Here is a 20401-nt window from a genome sequence, read left to right as displayed (position 1 = left end):
GAGATCCGGCCACTGCACTCCAGCCTGGGCTACAGAGCGAGACTCCGTCTCAAAAAAAAAAAAAAAAAAACAAAACATTGTAGTAGAGGTGGTGGTTACTGGTTATTGTTTCTATAATCAGTTACTATATAACAAACTTGTTAAATGTGGAATTTTTTTCCAGGCACAATGGCTCACACCTGTAATCCCAACGCTTTGGGAGGCTGAGGTGGGCAGATCATCTGAAGTCAGGAGTTAAAGACCAGCCTGGCCAACATGGTGAAACCCTGTCTTTACTAAAAATACAAAAATTAGGGAGGTGTGGTGGCATTCGCCTGTAATCCTAGCTACCCGGGAGGCTGTGGTAGGAGAATCACTTAACCTGGGAGGCGGAGTTTGTAGTGAGCTGAGAACGTGCCACTGCACTCCATCCTGGGCGACAGAGCAAGACTCGGTCTAAAAAAAAAAAAAAAAAAGTGGAATTTTTAGCCAAGATTTGCTTTTTTATTATTATTTTTTTGAAACACAGTCTTGCTGTGTCACCCAGGCTGGAGTGCAGTGGCATGATCTCAGCTCACTAAAACCTCTGCCTTCGGGCTTAAATGATTCTCATGCCTCAGACACCTGATGAATAGCTGGGACTACAGGAGTGTGCCACCATGCCCTACAGAAGTGCACTACCACACCCGGCTAATTTTTGTATTTTTAGTAGACAGGGTTTTGCTATGTTTGTCAGGTTGGTCTTGAACTCCTGGTCTCAAGTGATCCTCTGGCCTGAGCCTCCCAAAGTGCTGGGATTACAGCTGTCAGCCACCACACCCAGCCTTAACCAAGGTTTTAGACAGCTGTACTCTGTCTTTGTTATTTAGTAAAGTCTGTTTCATTTTGACATTCATGAAATATTTCATTATCCCATAACATCTGAAAAAGCTGGTGGAGGTAAATCATTATATAGCAATTGTTGATACCTAGAAAAGGAAATTGCCTTGTAGTCAATTGACTATCATGCCAAAAGATAACATCCTTCCAGGGGACCTCTACTAAGCATTCTTGGGCTTTATCAGTAAGTGCCAATCTTGATATTTCACACAGTGCCACCACTTAATACTGCCTTAAGGGCCGGGCGCAGTGGCTCACACCTGTAATCCCTGCACTTTGGGAGGCCGAGGCAGACAGATCACAAGGTCAGGAGTTTGAGACCATCCTGGCCAATATGGTGAAACTCTGTCTCTACTAAAAATACAAAAATTAGGTGGGTGTTGTGGCATACGCCTGTAGTCCCAACTGCTCGGGAGGCTGAGGCAGGAGAATCACTTGAACCTGGGAGGCAGAGGGTGTAGTGAGCCGAAATCACACCACTGCACTCCAGCCTGGGTGACAGAGTGAGATTCCATGTCAAAAAAAAAAAAAAACAAAACTGCCTTAATTGCCTATTATCATCAGGTTACCGGACTAGGCTAGGGAAAGCAAAAATAATCCTCTCCTGGGATGCGTGGGAAGTCTGTCCCCCACAGGATCATTCTGAAGCAATGAAGAAAAGGAAAATGATTTTGCAGTTACTATCCATTGTTGGTATATTTTATTGTTTTTTTCAAATTACAGGTTGATTAAGAATGCATTTTAAAGATCTTGTATATTTCTGGTTAAATAGCCTTTATAAATACATATTTTAACCAGGTGTCATTTTAGTTGACCAGGCATAGAGTTTGTCATCTTTGAAAATAAAGTAGCAAAGTTCAGACTACTATGCTGGTACTTCCTAGGAGCACATGTGAAATGAATCTTCATTCCATATTTGACATTGGTATGTTAGATACCAACTCCTTACCTAAGAATTGGGGTTCTAGTTTTTTTTTTTTTTTGAGACGGAGTCTGGCTCTGTCGCCCAGGCTGGAGTGCAGTGGCCAGATCTCAGCTCACTGCAAGCTCCGCCTCCCGGGTTTACGCCATTCTCCTGCCTCAGCCTCCCGAGTAGCTGGGACTACAGGTGCCCGCCACCTCACCCGGCTAGTTTTTTGTATTTTTTAGTAGAGACGGGGTTTCACTGTGTTAGCCAGGATGGTCTCGATCTCCTGACCTCGTGATCCGCCCGTCTCGGCCTCCCAAAGTGCTGGGATTACAGGCTTGAGCCACCGCGCCTGGCCTGGGGTTCTAGTTTTAATACAATTAAGTAAGAATTGGTTGTGAAGGTTTTTGTCCTTTTTTAGGTGTTCAGAGGCAAGCTTTTAAAAAATATTTTATTAGATGAAGTAGAGTAAAATGCATTGATCTTAAGTACACAGTTCACTGAGTTTTGACAAATGTATACACCTGTATAACTACTACTACAACTAAGACATGGTGTTCTTTATCCTATAATGTAGAGTGGGGTTCTAGCACCCCACAAAATTTTCTCATGCCCTTTTTTGGATTTTTTTTTTGGCGGGGGGTACGGGTTGAGGTTTTGTTTTGTTTTTCAAAACAGAGTCTCACTCTGTCACCCAGGCTGGACTGCAGTGGCATACTCACTGTAGCCTCAACTTCCCAGACTCAAGTGATCCTCCTACCTCAGCCTCCCAAGTAGCTGGGCCTGCAGGCATACACCACCATGCCCAGTTAATTTTTCTATTTTTTGTAGAGACAGGGTTTCACCATGTTGCCTAGGCTGGTCTTGAACTCCTGGCCTCAAGTTATCTGCCTGCCTTGGCTTCCCAAAGTGCTGGGATTACAGGCGTGAGCCACCATGTCAGGCCTGCTTTTTTGTTTTGTTTTGTTTTGTTTTGTTTTATTTTATTTATTTATTTTTTTTTTTTTTTGAGACGGAGTCTCGCTCTGTCACCCAGGCTGGAGTGCAGTGGCCGGATCTCAGCTCACTGCAAGCTCCGCCTCCCAGGTTTACGCCATTCTCCTGCCTCAGCCTCCTGAGTAGCTGGGACTACAGGCGCCCGCCACCTTGCCTGGCTAGTTTTTTGTATTTTTTAGTAGAGATGGGGTTTCACCGTGTTAGCCAGGATGGTCTTAATCTCCAGACCTCGTGATCCGTCCGTCTCGGCCTCCCAAAGTGCTGGGATTACAGGCTTGAGCCACCGCGCCCGGCTTGTTTTGTTTTAAAAAGACAGAGTCTCTCTTTGCATAGGCTGGAGTACAGTGATGTGACCACGGCTCACTGCAGCCTTGACCTCCCAGGCTCAAGTGATCCTCCCACCTCAGCCTCCCAACTTGCTGGGACCACAGGCACATGCCACCACTCCTAATTTTTTTTTAAGTTTTTGTGGAGATAGGGTCTCCTTATGTTGTCAAGGCTGGTCTTGAACTCCTTGGCTCAAGCAATCCTCCTGCCTTGACCTCCCAAAGCACTAGGATTACAGGCTTGAGCAACTGTACCCAGACCTGGTGCCCCTCTCTAGCAGTGAAGACATTGCTAAATGGGACTGCTTTAAATATGTAATTTAATCTACAGCCTCCTCTCTCTTTTTACAAACAGGTTGTCCTGGTGACAGACGGCTGTCTTGGCATTGGTAGAGGGTCACTACGACATTCCTTAGCTACTCAAAATCAACGAAGTGAGAGCAACAGGTTTCCACTACCTTTTCCTTTCCCATCTAAGTTATATATCATGTGCATGGCGAATTTGGAGGAGGTAATACCTTTTACTAAGTTTTTAGTTTGATTAGGCATATTTTACAGCTTAGTTTATTTTTCAGTACATACCACTAGTGCTATATTGTATATACTGTAGTATTGAACTCCATTGGTTTCAGCTGAGGCTGGTCATTTTATTTGAAAAGATTCTGGGTCTCAAATGTTCTTTGAAATTTCAGAGTGTTGCCCCATCTGGGGAACATAGCTGGAGTTGTTATCCATCCTGCTGATGGATAAAGGGTCAAGGTGTTCTTTTTAGCATTATTCATTTCCCTTATATAAGAATTCTTATCTCCATTCCACCAGAAATGTTGACAGTAGTGTGCTTTGACTTTGACAGAAGAGTAAAGTAACATTATTCTGATATATGTTTTATTAAACACTTAAACATTCTTTGTTTTCCCATTCATTTGGGAAAGTGTTTTAACCTTTTTTCCCCTCAGTTTTTCTGTCTGTAAAATGTAGATAATGATGGTTCTCACCAAAAGATGTTAGAAACACTTTGGAGGAAAGATGCTGTGTAAATACTAACTGTGGTCACCTCTGAGAATCTTTGCAAAACTACTCCTAAATGAAATAGCTCTAACTGTGTCATTTTACGTAACATTCCTCTTTGGTAACCTTGAGTCAAAATTGTTGTAGTTATTTTCTTCTCACATTGGCTGTTAAAAAAATCATCTGTTATTTATTGCCTGTGTTATTGTAATGGCTTTGACCTTGGTGTGCTGATAATAATCTGGCATTTTGTGCCAGCCACTTTAAGGGTCATCTGTTTTGCTTTATAGCTCCAGAGCACTGATTCCTTGGAATGCCTTGAACGTCTCATAGATTTAAACAATGGTGAAGGGCAGATTTTTACTATTGATGGCCCCCTGTGCTTGAAGAATGTACAGTCTATGTTTGGGTGAGTATATGCTTAGAGTTCTTTTGCCTTCTTTACAATTCAGTATTATAATTTGACATCCAGAAAGACTATCTGTTTTACTGTTCCTAATTGTGTCATTTCATTTTCCCCAAGTTGTACATTTTTCAGATAAAGTGATTGGTAGTAATGACTTTTTAAAGTAAATCTATACTGCCTGTAGATACTGACTTCCTTGTAATGACTCAGCAATTTCAAATTAACTTGCTCTTGGGCTTTTCAGCATTGAAATTTCCTCACCAAAAATGTCAGATTTTGTTCTGTTTTACAGATGGTCAGATCTTAGTTTTGGAACCAACTTGAAAGGAAAACAACCCTTGCGTCTTGAAAAATTAACTTTATATGTATCGTATTACTCTTCTATAACTATTAATTTTCATATTCTAGAAAACTGATAGATCTGGCATATACGCCTTTCCATGCTGTTCTCAAGTGTGGCCACCTAACTGCTGATGTACAAGTCTTCCCCAGGCCAGAACCTTTTGTTGTAGATGAAGAAATTGATCCTATCCCTAAAGTCATTAACACAGGTAACTTTTTAAAAAAACTTCTTTCTTAGTTTCTCTGTTATCCTTACTTTCTTCTAACTTGTGACTTTTACTCTCTTCTCTGTCTAAGAAGGTTAAAAAGAAATATATATATTGTGATACAGGTTGAATATTCCTTACCCAAAATGCTTGGGACCAGAAGTGCTTCAGATTTCAGATTTTTTTGGGTTTTGGGATAGTTGCATTTTACTTAGTGATTGAGCATCCTTAATCTGAAAATCCAAAGTGCTCCAGTGAGCATTTCGTTTGAGCTTTGTGTCAGCTTCATGCATGTGTAATAGTTGTGGATTGTGGAGCATTTTGGATTTCAGATTTTCAGATAGGGGATACTCAACCTGTACTAGGGTGCTGTTGTCATCAGCACTTTGGATTGGAAGATTCATTACCTAAGGGGTGGCAGAATATTGGTTTTTTATGGTAAGGTCATCAGTTGATCTCCAATCCTAGATAATTATAACCATGAATTATAAGAGTTGGAAATCATAGCCATATTCACTAGCATTGAAATCTTTGAGATGATTCTTAATAGAGATACTGGACTTAATTAGTGTCATAATTAAGGTCATATAAGAAGGGCTAGCGGCCGGGCGCGGTGGCTCAAGCCTATAATCCCAGCACTTTGGGAGGCCGAGACGGGCGGATCACAAGGTCAGGAGATCGAGACCATCCTGGCTAACACGGTGAAACCCCATCTCTACTAAGAAAAAAACCAAAAAACTAGCCGGGCGAGGTGGCAGTGCCTGTAGTCCCAGCTACTCAGGAGGCTGAGGCAGGAGAATGACGGGAACCCGGGAGGCGGAGCTTGCAGTGAGCCGAGATCCCGCCACTGCACTCCAGCCTGGGCGACGGAGTAAGACTCCGTCTCAAAAAAAAAAAAAAGAAAAAAAAAAAGAAGGACTAGCTTCTATACTTTGCAGTATGACTCTTGCTGTGTGACCTTGGGAAGCCTTCCCCTAGTTCTTATTGGCTAGGTAGGGAGAATCAACCAGATGGTCTTGGAGTTCTTAGATCCGATATAGTGTACTCTTCTAGTCCTGCTACTTATATTATGACTGAAAGAAAGTGATGTTACCACAGCTTTTACCTGGTTCGTGTTGCTAATACTATGCTTAACTGAGACTGGCAAAGTGAAGAGTCAAAAATAGCAAGGAGCAGTGGAGAGGAGACTTACCTCCAATTGGTGGGTGGACTCCTTGAATATTAGGTGCATGTTAAACCTTTTAGGGTTGGATATTGTCAGTGTTTCAGTCACCATTACAGCCTTGATGTCCAGCATAGTGCCTGACACTTAGTAGGTGCCCAATAGATAATTGTTCAGTCAATAAATGATTAGAATTAAATGTGCAGTGAATGCTCATTGTTTGAGGTATATGGATTTTTAAGGAGTTTTGGAGTGAGGGACTGTGAACAGTCTTTTTACTTTTTGTGCCTTTAGCTTCTGGCTATCTAGAAGCAAGGCATCCATCTCTTCTACTGTGACTAGACAGCAGTATGTTAAGCTGTACCAAAAGTCTTGTTGCCTTCATAACAGTTAGATTCCACTTCCTTCCCATCCTTTTTCGAAGAGTAAATTTGAATAGGTCTTTTCTTTCTCATATAAACTCTTAGTGGGAGATCTTTCTTGCAGCTAAACTACTCTAAAATATAGTAGACCTTTTCCTACTCAAATGAAAAATATCTAGCTGCTTATACTAATGAATTTATTACTCAGCTAAGGGAGGTAAGGACAGCAAATCTCCAGAGAAGCACACTTCCTAATACATTAGAAATATGGCCAGGCGCAGTGGCTCACGCCTGTAGTCCCAGCACTTTGGGAGGCCGAGGTAGGCGGATCACCTGAGGTCAGGAGACCAGCCTGACCAACATGGAGAAACCCCATTTCTACTAAAAATACAAAATTAGCCAGGCGTGGTGGCACATGTCTGTAATCCCAGCTACTTGGGAGGCTGAGGCAGGATAATCACTTGAACTCGGGAGGCAGAGGTTGCAGTTAGCTGAGATTGCACCATTGTACTTCAGCCTGGGCAACAAGAGCGAAACTCCGTCTCAAAAAAAAAAAAGAAAAATATAAGGTGTTCACCATGTTCTGATTTTTAAAAATTCTTTTGAAAATATGGGTATTAATCTAGAAGAAAGACTGAAAAGCACATCAATAAAATATTAATAGAGATTTCCTTTGATTATGAATGAGTGACTTTTTCTTCTTTGTAATTTGTATTGTTTTTTAAGTTTTTATATTATATAATCGAAATTTTTAAGTTCTTTTGATTACATTTATTTTTATTTATTTAAGGTTTTCAACAAATACTTTTGGTCTTTACTACAGCTTCTATAAAGCAGAGAAATCATTGTCATATTTAGACTGCTTACCCTAGTTTTGTATAAAATACAGTTCTTTCTCCGAGAGATGTTTTTAATACAATAGCTTTATTCTTCAAAGGCTGATTGTAGTTGCTGTGGAAGTGTTTGACTATGATGCCCCCTGGTGACCTGAACATCCCTGACTACACAGAGGGATTAGCCTTTCAGTTTTTGCCTTGGCTGGGGTCTTAACCTTATAAAAATAAAATTTAGCAGATTTTGTCATATAACTTAAACTCATTAAATAAATGACAGTTATCATTATTTCCTGAGCAACTTAAAATGCAAATTATTGGACGACCCCATAGAGAAATCTAATAACTTTCCCAGTCATCATATTTGAAACCACAACCTAAACAGTGCATTTGTGAAATCTAATACACAGAAAATAATGTACTTTTCCATAGAATGAATTAATTCTATGTTGATTCCTTCTTTTCAGATTTGGAAATAGTGGGATTTATTGATATAGCTGATATTTCAAGTCCCCCAGTTCTGTCCAGACATCTGGTCTTACCTATAGCACTTAACAAAGGTGAGTTCTCTTCCTATTCCAGTGATATGTCTGAAGCATCTTATTAACTAAAGTTATTCTTAAATCTTAGATAGTAGGATAGCCCATTTTGCAGAATTTAGGGGAAAGGAATAGTTACAGAATTGGATTTTAGAAAATGGAATATTGCCTAATATAGCAGAAAAGTAATTCTGCTTTACATGGTAGAAACATTTTGACACCTATTTACTGTGTGTTAGTTTGTGAATTTACGGTGGAGATCCTCTTTAGAGATGAGAATGCTTAGTCCCTCATCCAGGGCTCTCTGCCTTTCCTAGTAGTAACATGCTGAGAAAGCTTAAGTAGTTATCAGAAGGTTACTTGATAAATGTGCAAGTCAAATACAGCTTTATAAGGGGAAGAATCACATCTGTTCTTTGTTCTACTAGTGCTCAGCACATAGTAGATACTCAGTAAATATTGTTGAACAAATGGGTGAATGCAGGCCCTTGTGAGTCCTCCTTACTGCAGCATATATCTGTAGGAACTATAAAGTCATCTCCCCAAATTCAACATCTCTCTGGAGAATGCTAGACTCTAGCTCTTTAAAATTCTCTTTATCAAGGGTGGCACTGTGCTGTGGTGGGTATAGAGCAGGAGCTCTGGTCCCTGTCTGGCTACAGGTTCAAATCCTAGTTCTACCCTTAAAATTATCTTTTTCTCTGTTTTAGGCTGACCATCCACTTTATATTTATCAGCTTTCTCTAAGAAGTGTATGTAGTCAGGTTTTCACATACTGAGTAATGACCACATTCCATTTATGCCCAGGTTATCTCAGTTGGAGTATTGGATATTCTATAACCAATCACATGTTCACAGACAGAATCTTGGTATATACTCACAGATATATAATCTGAGTATATATCAAGTATAGTATAATCTTGATATATAATCTGAGTATATATCAAGTATAGTATAATCTTGATATATACTCAACTGTGTTGATAATTATTATTCTCAGAGAACAGGCAGATTTCCCTTATTTCTAAGGCCCTGGGGAATTCTGCATGCCAGTATAATGGCCAAAAAAGAAATTGAGCAAAATAAACCATTTATGTAGGAGAATAGTGAAAAGAAAAATATAGGAAGGTGGCCGGGCTTGGTGGCTCACACCTGTAATCCCAGCACTTTGGGAGGCTGAGGCGGGCAGATCACGAGGTCAGGAGATTGAGACCATCCTGGCTAACACAGTGAAACCCCATCTCTACTAAAAATACAAAAAAAAAAAAAAAAAAAATTAGCCAGGGGTGGTGGCAGGCACCTGTAGTCCCAGCTACTCAGGAGGCTGAGGCAGGAGAATGGCATGAACCCGTGGGCGGAGTTTACAGTGAGCCGAGATCGCGCCACTGCCCTCCAGCCTGAGCGACAGAGCAAGACTCCATCTCAGAAAAAAAGAAAAAGGAAAATATGGGAAGGCAGAATAGGGCCGTGTTGTAAGGGCTGTTGAATTGTCTAGCTAAACTGGGCAAATTCTTCCTGTTGAATTAGAAAGTCTTTGAACAAAACAGAACAGACATAGATATTTTCAGAGAGAAGTTAATTGTAGGAAGATTCATCTGTCAGCAGAGTGTGAGAGAACCTGGAGAATCCAGTCAAGAAGCTTATAGAGTAATCATTGTTTATCTTTGGGAACTCACATGCATGTGCTGCCCTAAGCCTGTTGGTTATGAATATACTTGACATCTCTGTATCTAATTCTGTTTAAATGGGTGCCTGAAGCTTCCAGATAGCATCTAACTAAACATCCTAGTGGTGGAAAATGGATTTTTGTGTGTGCAGCAGCTTTACTGAGATATAATTCACATACCGTATACTTCACCCATTTAAAGTGGTTTGTGGGTTTTAGTATATTTGCAGAGTTGTGCAACCATCACCACAATCAATTTGAGAACTTTTTTATAACCCCAAAAAGAAACCCTGTACCCTTTATCAACTCCCAGACACCTCCCCCCATTTCCCTTACCCCAAATAACCACTAATATCCTTTCTCTATATATAGATTTGCCTATTCTGGATGTTTTATATAAATGGAATTCATATAATGTGTGGAAACTGACTTTTATGTAGACATGGGAAAACTGGAATGAGTTTTTCCTGTGTTATAATATTCCCTTAGAACTCTACACTATCCCTTAAAGGCTAGAAACATCCAAGAGTATAAATTGGGGTTTGGGGTTTTTGTAGGTAATTTCAGTCTGACCTGTTATCTCTTTTTTTTCACAGAAGGTGATGAGGTGGGTACTGGCATCACTGATGACAATGAAGATGAAAATTCAGCCAATCAGATTGCAGGCAAAATACCCAACTTTTGTGTCCTGCTCCATGGTAGCCTAAAAGTGGAAGGAATGGTAGCGATTGTTCAATTAGGGTAGGAGACTTTGTTTACATTTGGTTGAATGAAAGGGAAAATCATTTTACAAAGTGAAGTATTTTGCAGACTTTTCTGAAAGAAATAGAAAGGTCCTTGTCACTTTTTCCTTTTCCTGCCACACTTTCTCACCTGCTACTACATTCCTTTTTTTTTTTTTTTTTGAGTCAAGATCTTGCTCTGTCCCCCAGGGTTACGGTGGCATGATCACGGCTCACTGCAGCTTCAACCTCCAGGCTCAAGCAATCCTCCCATCTCCACCTTCCAAGTAGCCAGGACCCAGGTGTGCACCACCATACCTGGCTAATTTTTTTTTTTTTTTTTTAATTTATAAAAGTGGGGTCTCACTGTATTGCCCAGACTGGTCTTGAACTCCTGGGCTCAAGGATCCTCCCACCTTGGCCTCCCAAAATGCTGGGATTATGGGTATTGAGCCACAGTGCCCAGCTGCTATTACCTTCTAAACTACTCTTTTAATCATTCCCTAGAAGAAGTGTGGAGTGAGCCTTTTAATTATGTTGCTTTTATTTTATATCCTTTCTCAATTTTCCTATTTCTAATCCTATCTAGAATACCTGGGTTCTGGTTATAGCAATGCTAACTTGCTTTAGGATCTTAGGCAAGATTCACAGACTCCTCATCTATAAAATGAGGGGATAGAACTAAACAAAAAAAAGATGCTGATAACATTGAGCATTTTATTATGTGCCAGGCACTCCTCTAGGTATTTTACATATGTTAGCACATTTAATCCCTCATAACAACACTATATGGGAGGTATCAGCATTATCCCTATTTTATAGATGAGGAGACTGAGGCTTAGAGAGGTTGTGGAACTTGCCCAAGGTCACACAGCTAGTAATGAAAGAGCCATGATTCTTACCCATGCATTCTGACTCCAGAGCCTCATAATCATTCTGCTGTGTTCCTTCCCTGTGAGGAAACCCCATTAGCTTTTACATTTTCTGAAGTCTCAAAATCTGCATTTACATTTTCTGAAGTCTCAAAATCTGCAAAACCATCTATTTCCCTTTCTATAATACATATTGTTAGAAAAGAGGAGGTCCCTGATCATTTTGGCCACTACCTGGGGTTGGCTGGTTTAGATCAAGAGGTTAGGATTAATCAAAGGAAGCATGGCTCCATTTCTGCTACAGTTAAAATTATCTGGTCCAAAAAGAGGAATGCAGATCTTACTAGGTATTAGTCTGCTATATTTCTTGGCACCCAAGCTACTTGTACTGGTTTGAATATGATAATCATTTGGGACCCTTTGAGAAACTGGGGACAGAGTCTCTCTTACAGAACAGGATGATGGCCTTGTGCCCTGTGGTAGAAGGGCTTCTCTTGGTGCTGCTCTGAGTGGCTTAGTGAGGCAGCTGACAGGACCTATAGGTCACAGCCTTTACCCCTCCTCATCACCTCTCCAGCTACTTGCTACTCTTTATGATTTGTTTTTTCTCTTTCAAGACTGCTTTTGATTTCCATATCCACGTAATTTTACCTGAATAATAATAAATATCCCAGAAGAATGGAAATATTAGGGGAGAGCAGTATGCATTTTCAGGTTTAGGATTTGGCTTTGGTAAAAGTAAAGTGCCTAATTTCAAAGCTGAAGCCTGTGTCTCTCAAGAGAAAAATACAGGCTAGACTTATTTAACTTGACAGTCTCCGGCTTGATGTTCTTCTGATCTTCTGTCTTCTCTCCATCTAGTCCTGAATGGCATGGAATGCTCTACTCCCAAGCTGACAGCAAGAAGAAATCAAACCTCATGATGTCTCTCTTTGAGCCTGGCCCAGAACCTCTCCCATGGCTAGGGAAAATGGCACAATTGGGTCCTATTTCAGGTATAATCCAGATCAGATTTTACTTATCTTGACTTTGTTTTCATTCTGCTGTTTCATTTGTTTCATTCTGCTGTTCATTTGTTTCATTCTTGTACTTATCTTGACTTTGTTATCTTGACTTTGTTTTCATTCTGCTGTTTCATTTGTTTCATTCTGCTGTTCTCAATGTCTCTGTGCAGAGACATCTCTGACTGTGAGAGATGAGTCAGAGAACTGACTCATCTCCCTTACTAGTATGCCATGGTCTCAGATGATGCTGGATGTGTACATGGAAAACTTGAAGAGAGTTTGATGTTTGAACTCCTGAATTTTACAGCTCGGGAGAAATCAACATTTAGATTGCTTTAAATAAATAAACTCTTCAGTGGCTTAGAGTGAAAAGCTAATCTCCATAATTTTTTGGTGTACTATAGTTCAACTCAAGTAATTTCCTGTCATTCCTAGATAATGTAATCCTTCCTTCTTGAAACTGTTTTTCTGTAGCTTTCCTGACATTGCTTCTGGTACCTATTTGACTTTTTCTTTGGCAGACTTTTCTTTTTGTCTTTGTTTTGTCTTTTCTTTCCCTTGCCTCATGATTTCCAACATGTTGTTCTTTGCCTTCTTCTCTTTGGTTATTCTTCTCCCTTGGTTATTTTATCAGCTGTAATAACTTCACATTTCCCAAATCTGTAGCTCTGGTCTCACCTGATCTCTCCCCAGAATTTGCATATCATATTTCCAGTTCCTAGTTGGATCTCTCCACCTGAATATTCTATCACAGTCTCAAGCTCAGCTGTTTGTTACAGACCTGTTGTCCCGCACTCGTTTCTCCTCAAACTATTCCTCCTTCTGATTTTCCTCCTCCTTTTGATTAAGGCATTTGTGCCACTAGCTACTCAGGTTCCAACTGTAGAGTCATCTTTGACTCATTTGGGCCCATTTCAATTTCAGGAACATCTACCAAGCAACCTGTTCCTTGCCAGGCCTAGGGGATAAAAGAGTTAGCTGGAGTTGTTCAAAGTCTAGTGGAAAGTGGAATGATCACAGACTGGCACAAATCAGAGTTAGCCTGTAGGAGATGATGATGAGCTCTGCCTAGAGGACTCAGGAGAATCTTCACAGAGGAGAAATACCCTAGTTGAGTTTTGAAGAAAAGGAGGAACTTGCTAAGCTAATGAAGGGAAGAAAGGGCATCCTGGGCAAACAGAACACCTACACAAAGAAAAGGAACTGCAGCACAAAATGTGAGAGTGGGTGTGGGAGGGGCAGATGGTAGATTGGAGATTGGTAGTAGCTAGAGTGGCCTTGTCTGAAATGTGAAGAACCAGGAATTTATCTTGCAGATACTGGGAAGCCACTGAAGAGGAGTAATGTGATCAGATCCTTCTGGCTACAGTGAGAACAGGGGGATACCAGTTAGCAAACTATATTTTAGGGGCTGGTGCCCCCTGCAGTTGTACAATATGGCCATAATCCAAGTGAGAGATAAGAAATTTGTATTTAGATATCTCTGTGGAGTGTGGATTTGAAAAGGCAAGGACCTGTGGCTGAAAGTTACGGTGTTAGTCCTGGAAATGTGAAGATGAGAGCCAGACCGTGGTAATAACTGGGGGTAAAATACATTTAGGAAGTAGGATCAATAACGTTTGGATTTGAAAATAAAGGAGAGAGAAGTGTTAAAAATGATCCCAGGTTTCTGACCTGGGCTGCAGGGTGAAAGGTAGTACTATTAGTTGAAATAGATAATAGAGAGAGAAGAGTAAATTTGGGAAGAACGTATTTTGTTTATGTTGAGTTTGTGCCTATGAGATATAGGTGGAGGTGCCTAGAGACAATTCTGTAGAAGTCTGAAGTTGAGGAGAGAGGGCAGAGTTGGAGATTAAATTTTAGGTTGTAAAGCTATCACAAATAGTTAAAATGGTGGGAATGAGGGAGATTGCTCAGGGCAGTGGTTCACAAATTTTGAGTTTTTGTGTACAAAAATAAATTTGGAATAAATACCACATGTTCTCACCTATATATGGAAGCTAAACAAAAATGAGATAGAAGTAGAGAGTAGAATCTAGAATCATGGTCATTAGAGGTTGGGAAGGGTAGTGAGGAGAGGAGAATAGGGAGAGGTAACAGATACAAAATTACAGCTGTTAGGGAGGAATAAGTTCAGTGCTCTATAGCATTGTAGTGTGAATATTGCTCACAATAATTTAGCATATATTTTCAAAAAGCTAGAAGAGAGGATTTTGAATATTCACAACACAAAGAAATGATAAATATTCAGGCAGGCATGGTGGCTCATGCCTGTAATCCCAGTACTTTGGGAGGCCAAGGCAGGTGGATCACTTGAGTCCAGGAGTTTGAGACAAGCCTGGCCTACATGGCGAAACTGTATCTCTACCACAAATACAAAAGTTAGCCCAGCATGGTGGTGTGCACCTGTGGTCCCAGTTACTCAGGGGGCTGAGGTGGAAGGATCGCTTGAGCCCAGGAAGCAGAGGCTGCAGTGAAGCCTGATTGCACCACTGCACTCCAACCTGTCTGGCCCTCACAGAAAAAGTTTGCCAACGTCCGACTAGACTATTGTGATGGTTTTCACCAAAGATGCATATCTATAATCTAAGATGGTAGTAGCATTCAGACTCCTTTCTGATCTGGCTTCCAGTGTAGCAACACTTGGCTTGTTACAGTTGTTCTTCATTCCAGTTGAACTGCTGTTCATTCTACCCTGTGTTCATGTTGTTTTTTCTTCCTTCTTGGTCTGTTCCGCTTTTCAGTGTGGATAATAATAGCTAATATTATAATGAACTTAACTTTGTGCTAGGCACTGTGCTGGACATAATGAGGGTACCATATCATTTAACTCTCACAGCAGTCTTAGAATTGGAATTATAACAAATAACAATTAATAATAAAACCTACCTCAGAGGGTTGTTGAGCAAAACATGCAAATAGCACTATTGTTTGTACCAATCCCTCCTACTCCCAGTTCTGTTCCTAGAGACAACTACTTTTTAAAATGTATTTGTTTCTTTTGGTATTTATTTATTTATTTTTTATTTTATTTTATTTTATTTTATTTTATTTTATTTTATTGAGACAGAGTCTCACTCCGTCGCCCAGGCTGGAGTGCAGTGGTGCGATCTTGGTTCACTGCAACCTTCACCTCCCAGGTTGAAGCGATTCTTCTGCCTCAGCCTCCCTAATAGCTGTGACTATAGGGACAAGCCACCATGCCCGGCTAATTGTTGTATTTTTAGTAGAGACAGAGTTTCACCATGTTGTTGGTCAGGCTGGTCTCAAACTCCTGACCTCAAGTAATCCTCCTGCCTTGGCCTCCCAAAGTGCTGGGATTACAGGTGTGAGCCACCGTGCCCAGCCTTATTTACATTTCTAAATAATGTAGGTATGTCCCTAGTTCTGTCAGGGGTTCTCCCATTTTATTATTATTATTATTTTGGTTATTTATTTTGAGATGTCGCTCTATTGCCCAGGCCGGAGTGCAGTGGTGTGATCTCAGCTCACTACAACTTCTGCCTCCTGTATTCAAGCAATTCTCGTGCCTCAGCCTCCCCAGTAGCTGGAACTACAGGTGCCCACCACCACGCTTGGCTAATTTTTGTATTTTTAGTAGGTACGGGGTTTCACCATGTTGGCCAGTCTGGTCTCAAACTCCTGACCTCAAGTGATCCGCCTGCCTTGGCCTCCCAAAGTGCTGGGATTACAGGTGTGAGCCTCCATGCCCAGCCTCCTGTTTTATTTTTTTTTATTTATTTTTTGAGACAGGGTCTCAACCTGTCACCCAGGCTGAAGTGCAGTGGCACAATCTTGGCTCACTGCAGCCTTGACCTCTCAGGTGATCCTCCCACCTCAGCCTCCCATGTGGCTGGGACTACAGGTGCATGCCACCATGCCTGGCTAATTTTTTTGATTTTTTTATATAGACAAGCTCTCACTATGTTGCCAAGGCTGGTCTCAAACTCCTGGGCTAAAGCAATCCTCCACCTTAGCCTCCCAAACTGTTGGGATTACAGGCGTGAGCCACCACACCCAGCCCTTTTCCCCATTTTAGATGCCATTTTTTGACTTTTTAAAGGATGAGTATTTAGCTCTATTAACACTGCCATCTCCCACCCACCTACACAAGATGCACATTTTCCCTCCTCCTATCCTCCCAATATAGTTATAATGTTCTTTTTGGTTAAATCAGTATTCAGTCCTTGTTAGATGATGTAAATGTTATTTACAACTAAGCTATGTGGTATACCAATTTATATTTCCTTTGTTTTTGCAGCTTTTTGTCCCCTAGCTCAGTCCCAGCTATTTTTTTTTCTTTGCTTGTTTTCTATATAACTGACTAATTCCTCCCTAAGTAAAATACATTTTTCAGGTATTTTATCAGTTTCCTTTTTTTTCTTAGCATCATCTCCCATCCTCCTGCTTCATAAATGGTATGGTTATTCCCCAGACCTGTTGCATAGGTGTCGTCCTGAGTCTCCCCTTTACATCTCTCCTATGGATGTCCTGTTCACAACAACTCCTGAAAAAAAGGATACATGAGAAGTAAATATTTTGAAATCTTGTGTATTTTGGAAATATATATATGTTTATTTCATTCTTTATTCTTAATGATAGTTCGGTTAGGAATTGAGTTCTAAGTTGGAAGTCATAAGTCATTTTCCCTCAGAGTTTTGAAGCATTACTCTGTTGTCTCTTCTGGAGTCCAGTGTTGCTACGGAAAGTTAGTGCCATGGTGACTCAAAGACCTTTGACCCTGAACTGTATTTTCTCCATATTCCTCGGTGATCTTCTTTGTATCCCTGGTGTTCTGAATTTCAGAATGTTGGTCTCTTCATTCATTTTGCTAGGCACTCAGTAGACCCTTTCCGTCTGGCAATTCATGTTCTTCAGTATTGGGAAGATCAATTATTTCTTTGATTTCCTCTTTCTGTATTCTCTGTTCTCCTTTTCTGAAACATATATTTGTGATTTGTATTTGTAATTTTCTATCTCTTTCTGCCCATTTTCCCATTTTTTAAATTTTTTCTGTCTTCTGTATCTTCAAATTTATCTTATAATTTTTATTTTTTGTTTATACTATCATATTTTTTATTTCTTCTTTCATAAATGTAATATTTCCTGTCTCCTAAGCCAGTTAGTTACCACATATAGGCTCCAGACAACTAATGACAGTACAAAATAGGCTCTGATTAGATGTTGAAATGTTTGGTAGTGATACTAAGTGCTAGGGGATAAAAGGGTCTAAGAAAAGCCACTATCTGCCAGAAAAACTTGAAACAATTTCATGGAAGGGGTAAGATAGGATCTGGACTTGGAATATAGGTAGGTAAGTTTGGACAGGTAAGGAATGGCAGTGTTGAATGGTGGAAAAAGTGTTGGCTTTGGAAACAGGCCCAACTGAGTCACTGTGAAACCTTATATAAATCCAACCTCTCTGTGCCTTAGTTTCCTCATCTTTAATGGGACTAATAACATCTTCACTCTAGAGTTGCTGTAAAGAGAGAAGTTGAATATGTAAAGTATCTGGCATCTAGTTGGAATTTAATAAATATTCTTTATTCTGTAAGTTCCTTGAGGCTGAAAAGTATTTTCTCTAGGCACAATTCCTGGCACAGTGCTTGCTACGTAGCGGGGTCTTACTATAGATAATGAATGAATAAGTGAATAAGTAAATGAGTGAATGAGAAGGGAGAACATTCTAGGCAGTGGGGAGTAATAGAAATAGCAGGAAAGTTGGAAATGAGCTATTGTGTGGGAAAGGACTTATAGGACCTTAGCCTGACTCAGAAGGTTTATATATTGACAAATATTAATGGAGATATGTCCGGAGAGTTGGGCCAGTGTTTTATGGAGGAGTCAGGGCTGAGGAGAGTTGGCAAAGGAAGTGTTGGGCCAGTATCAAGGTGTTTCAGTTAATGACCAAATCCAGGGTAGAGAATGTCTGGCTCAGTTAGACAGACTGGTCTAATTACATTTTTCACCATGAATGTTTGGGCAAGGGATTTAAGTTCTCTGAACTTGTAGGAAAATGACTCCTGATCTGTCTATACCAGAAGGTGGTAATAATAATAAAGATCAAATACACCATTAGAAGTATGTGTGCTTTATAAGTTTGTGGCAGTTTCATAGGCTCAGGAAGCAGGTACAGAGACAAACCCTGTTTGTTCATGTAGCTATAAAACCAACATGGCTTTACATTTTTGGAAGCAATAAACTAAAAAGCCATATTGGGGTATGCTTCACCAATAAAAGTATTTCTTGTCTTGCCCTTTGCCTTAATTTGGATATATATAGTTTTCCTTTTTAATTATTTTAATGCCTAGACCTGTGCTCTCTAATCCAGTAGCTACTGGCCACATTAAATTTAATTAAAATTAAATAAAATTTAAAATTCAGTTTCTCAGTCACACTAGCCACAGGTCAAGTGCTCAGTAGTTAGTAGCTACCATATTAGACAGCACAGATAGAGAACATTTCCGTCATACAGAAAGTTCAGTGGGAGAGCACTGGGTTAGACTATATAGAATTGCAGTATATATGTGTGTGTCTGTGTGTATGTATGTGTATATATATATTTTTAAATATGTATTTGTTTTATTCTTTGACCTTAATTTATAAATCAGATAAGTGAAGCTTGTTTCTTTAAAAACATTAAGCTGTTTTTCACTTAAATGGGCCTCCTACATCAGTGGCTTTCTGTTGAGAACAGGTTCTCCAACCTGACTGAAGTTAATGGATTTTCTTAATTAACAAAGTGATAGGATATCAAAGATTGAGTGATTCAAAGAGCTTCTAGTCTAATTGGAAATGTAACTGATTGTGTTTTGCCAGATGTCATTTCAAGAATGTCTTTTCTTTTAAGATGCTAAAGAAAACCCTTATGGCGAGGATGACAATAAGAGCCCATTCCCCCTGCAGCCCAAAAACAAACGCAGTTATGCCCAGAATGTGACCGTCTGGATCAAACCCAGCGGCCTGCAGGTAACATTACCATTTATGTTGCTTTCCACTGGGGACAGGAGGCATTTGGGTAGGCAGGCAAGCATTTTATTTGATTTTCTTTTCCTTTGATACTTAGTAATTCATTTACTTCTAATGTTTGTCATTATTTCCAAAAGGGATTTGAGATGCCCTACAGTAAAACATGTATATAGCAAAATCATTTTTTACAAAATTTAGAGCAATAAGAATCCTAGAGGAAGAAGGAGGACAATTGTGCCAGGAACCCAAGGCAAAATGATAATTTTACATGAGCATTTTGGCTCTGAGCTTCCTGTTGACAAGGTCAGTTGTTCGTGTCTGAAAAAAGGACATTTGTCAGTTTGTCTAGAGAGACATATTTTCCTAGCATTGAATTTTAGTGTGAAATTTTTTATATGGTGAGGCATTAAATAACATAATGGGTATTTAACAACAGTTTTGGAAAAGATGTAAAAGTCTTCATAACGATATTTCTTCCATCCCTTCAGTAGAACTCAATCCATAGAATTATATTCCACAAAAACACTTTCATAGGAAGCTATGATAATATGATTATCAAAGAATGATGCTTTCAGGCAAGGTATTCAGGAACATTTCTCCTTTCATCAACAAAAAGTCATTTATACCTGTTTTTAAAAATCACTTACTGAAACTTTTTTCTCCTTTGAGCACCTTTATTATATTTGTTCCTCCAGTAAGTTCAACTTAAACCAAATGAGAAGACACAGTCAGTCCATTTGGACAACAAAAGTAGTTTCTGTTGACTGCACAGTCTCTGAGCCCCCTTTCCATGGAGACTGAACCACATCCTGCCAAGGCTAATGTGTCAGGGGCCTCTTTGTTGGAAAATCGGGGTCTTTTATTTTGCTGATGTCCCTGGCCCAGTACTTCCTTGTCAGAGGGATATTAGAACCACTTTCACCACCAGTTATAGCTGAGCTTTTCTTATTTTTTAAAATTTTTTTGTTTGAATCTTGACTACTATAGAAAAAAATTCTTTTGTTCTTGGGTTTATTTTACTTATTCTGGTAAAATATACATAAAATGTATCTTCAACCATTTTAAAGTACACAATTCAGTCCCATTTAGTGCATTCACAGTGTACCATCACCACTCTCTAGTTCCAGAACATTTTAATCACTTCAAAAGGAAACCCTCTGCCCATTAGAAAAGTCACTCCACATTCCTTCTCCCAGGCCCCGGCAACCACTCATTTGCTTTCT

The 20401-nt window shown here is 39.9% G+C and overlaps 1 protein-coding gene across 6 annotated transcripts in view; it reads left to right on the top strand.

Moving 5' to 3' along the window:
• INTS14 (integrator complex subunit 14) overlaps nt 1-20401 on the top strand; it is a 33981-nt gene that overhangs the window by 8865 nt on the left and 4715 nt on the right. For all 6 annotated transcript variants that reach the window (XM_073996080.1, XM_005559828.5, XM_045397342.3 and 3 more), the window contains exons 4-10: nt 3443-3598; nt 4386-4504; nt 4910-5052; nt 7874-7966; nt 10208-10352; nt 12067-12200; nt 19060-19178. In XM_073996080.1, the coding sequence (XP_073852181.1) occupies nt 3443-3598; nt 4386-4504; nt 4910-5052; nt 7874-7966; nt 10208-10352; nt 12067-12200; nt 19060-19178 (909 nt within the window). The remainder of the gene's footprint in view (nt 1-3442; nt 3599-4385; nt 4505-4909; nt 5053-7873; nt 7967-10207; nt 10353-12066; nt 12201-19059; nt 19179-20401) is intronic.

This window comes from Macaca fascicularis, chromosome 7 (genome assembly GCF_037993035.2).
Source record: "Macaca fascicularis isolate 582-1 chromosome 7, T2T-MFA8v1.1".
Taxonomy (NCBI): Eukaryota; Metazoa; Chordata; class Mammalia; order Primates; family Cercopithecidae; genus Macaca; species Macaca fascicularis.
This window is presented reverse-complemented; position numbering and strand designations above follow the sequence as displayed.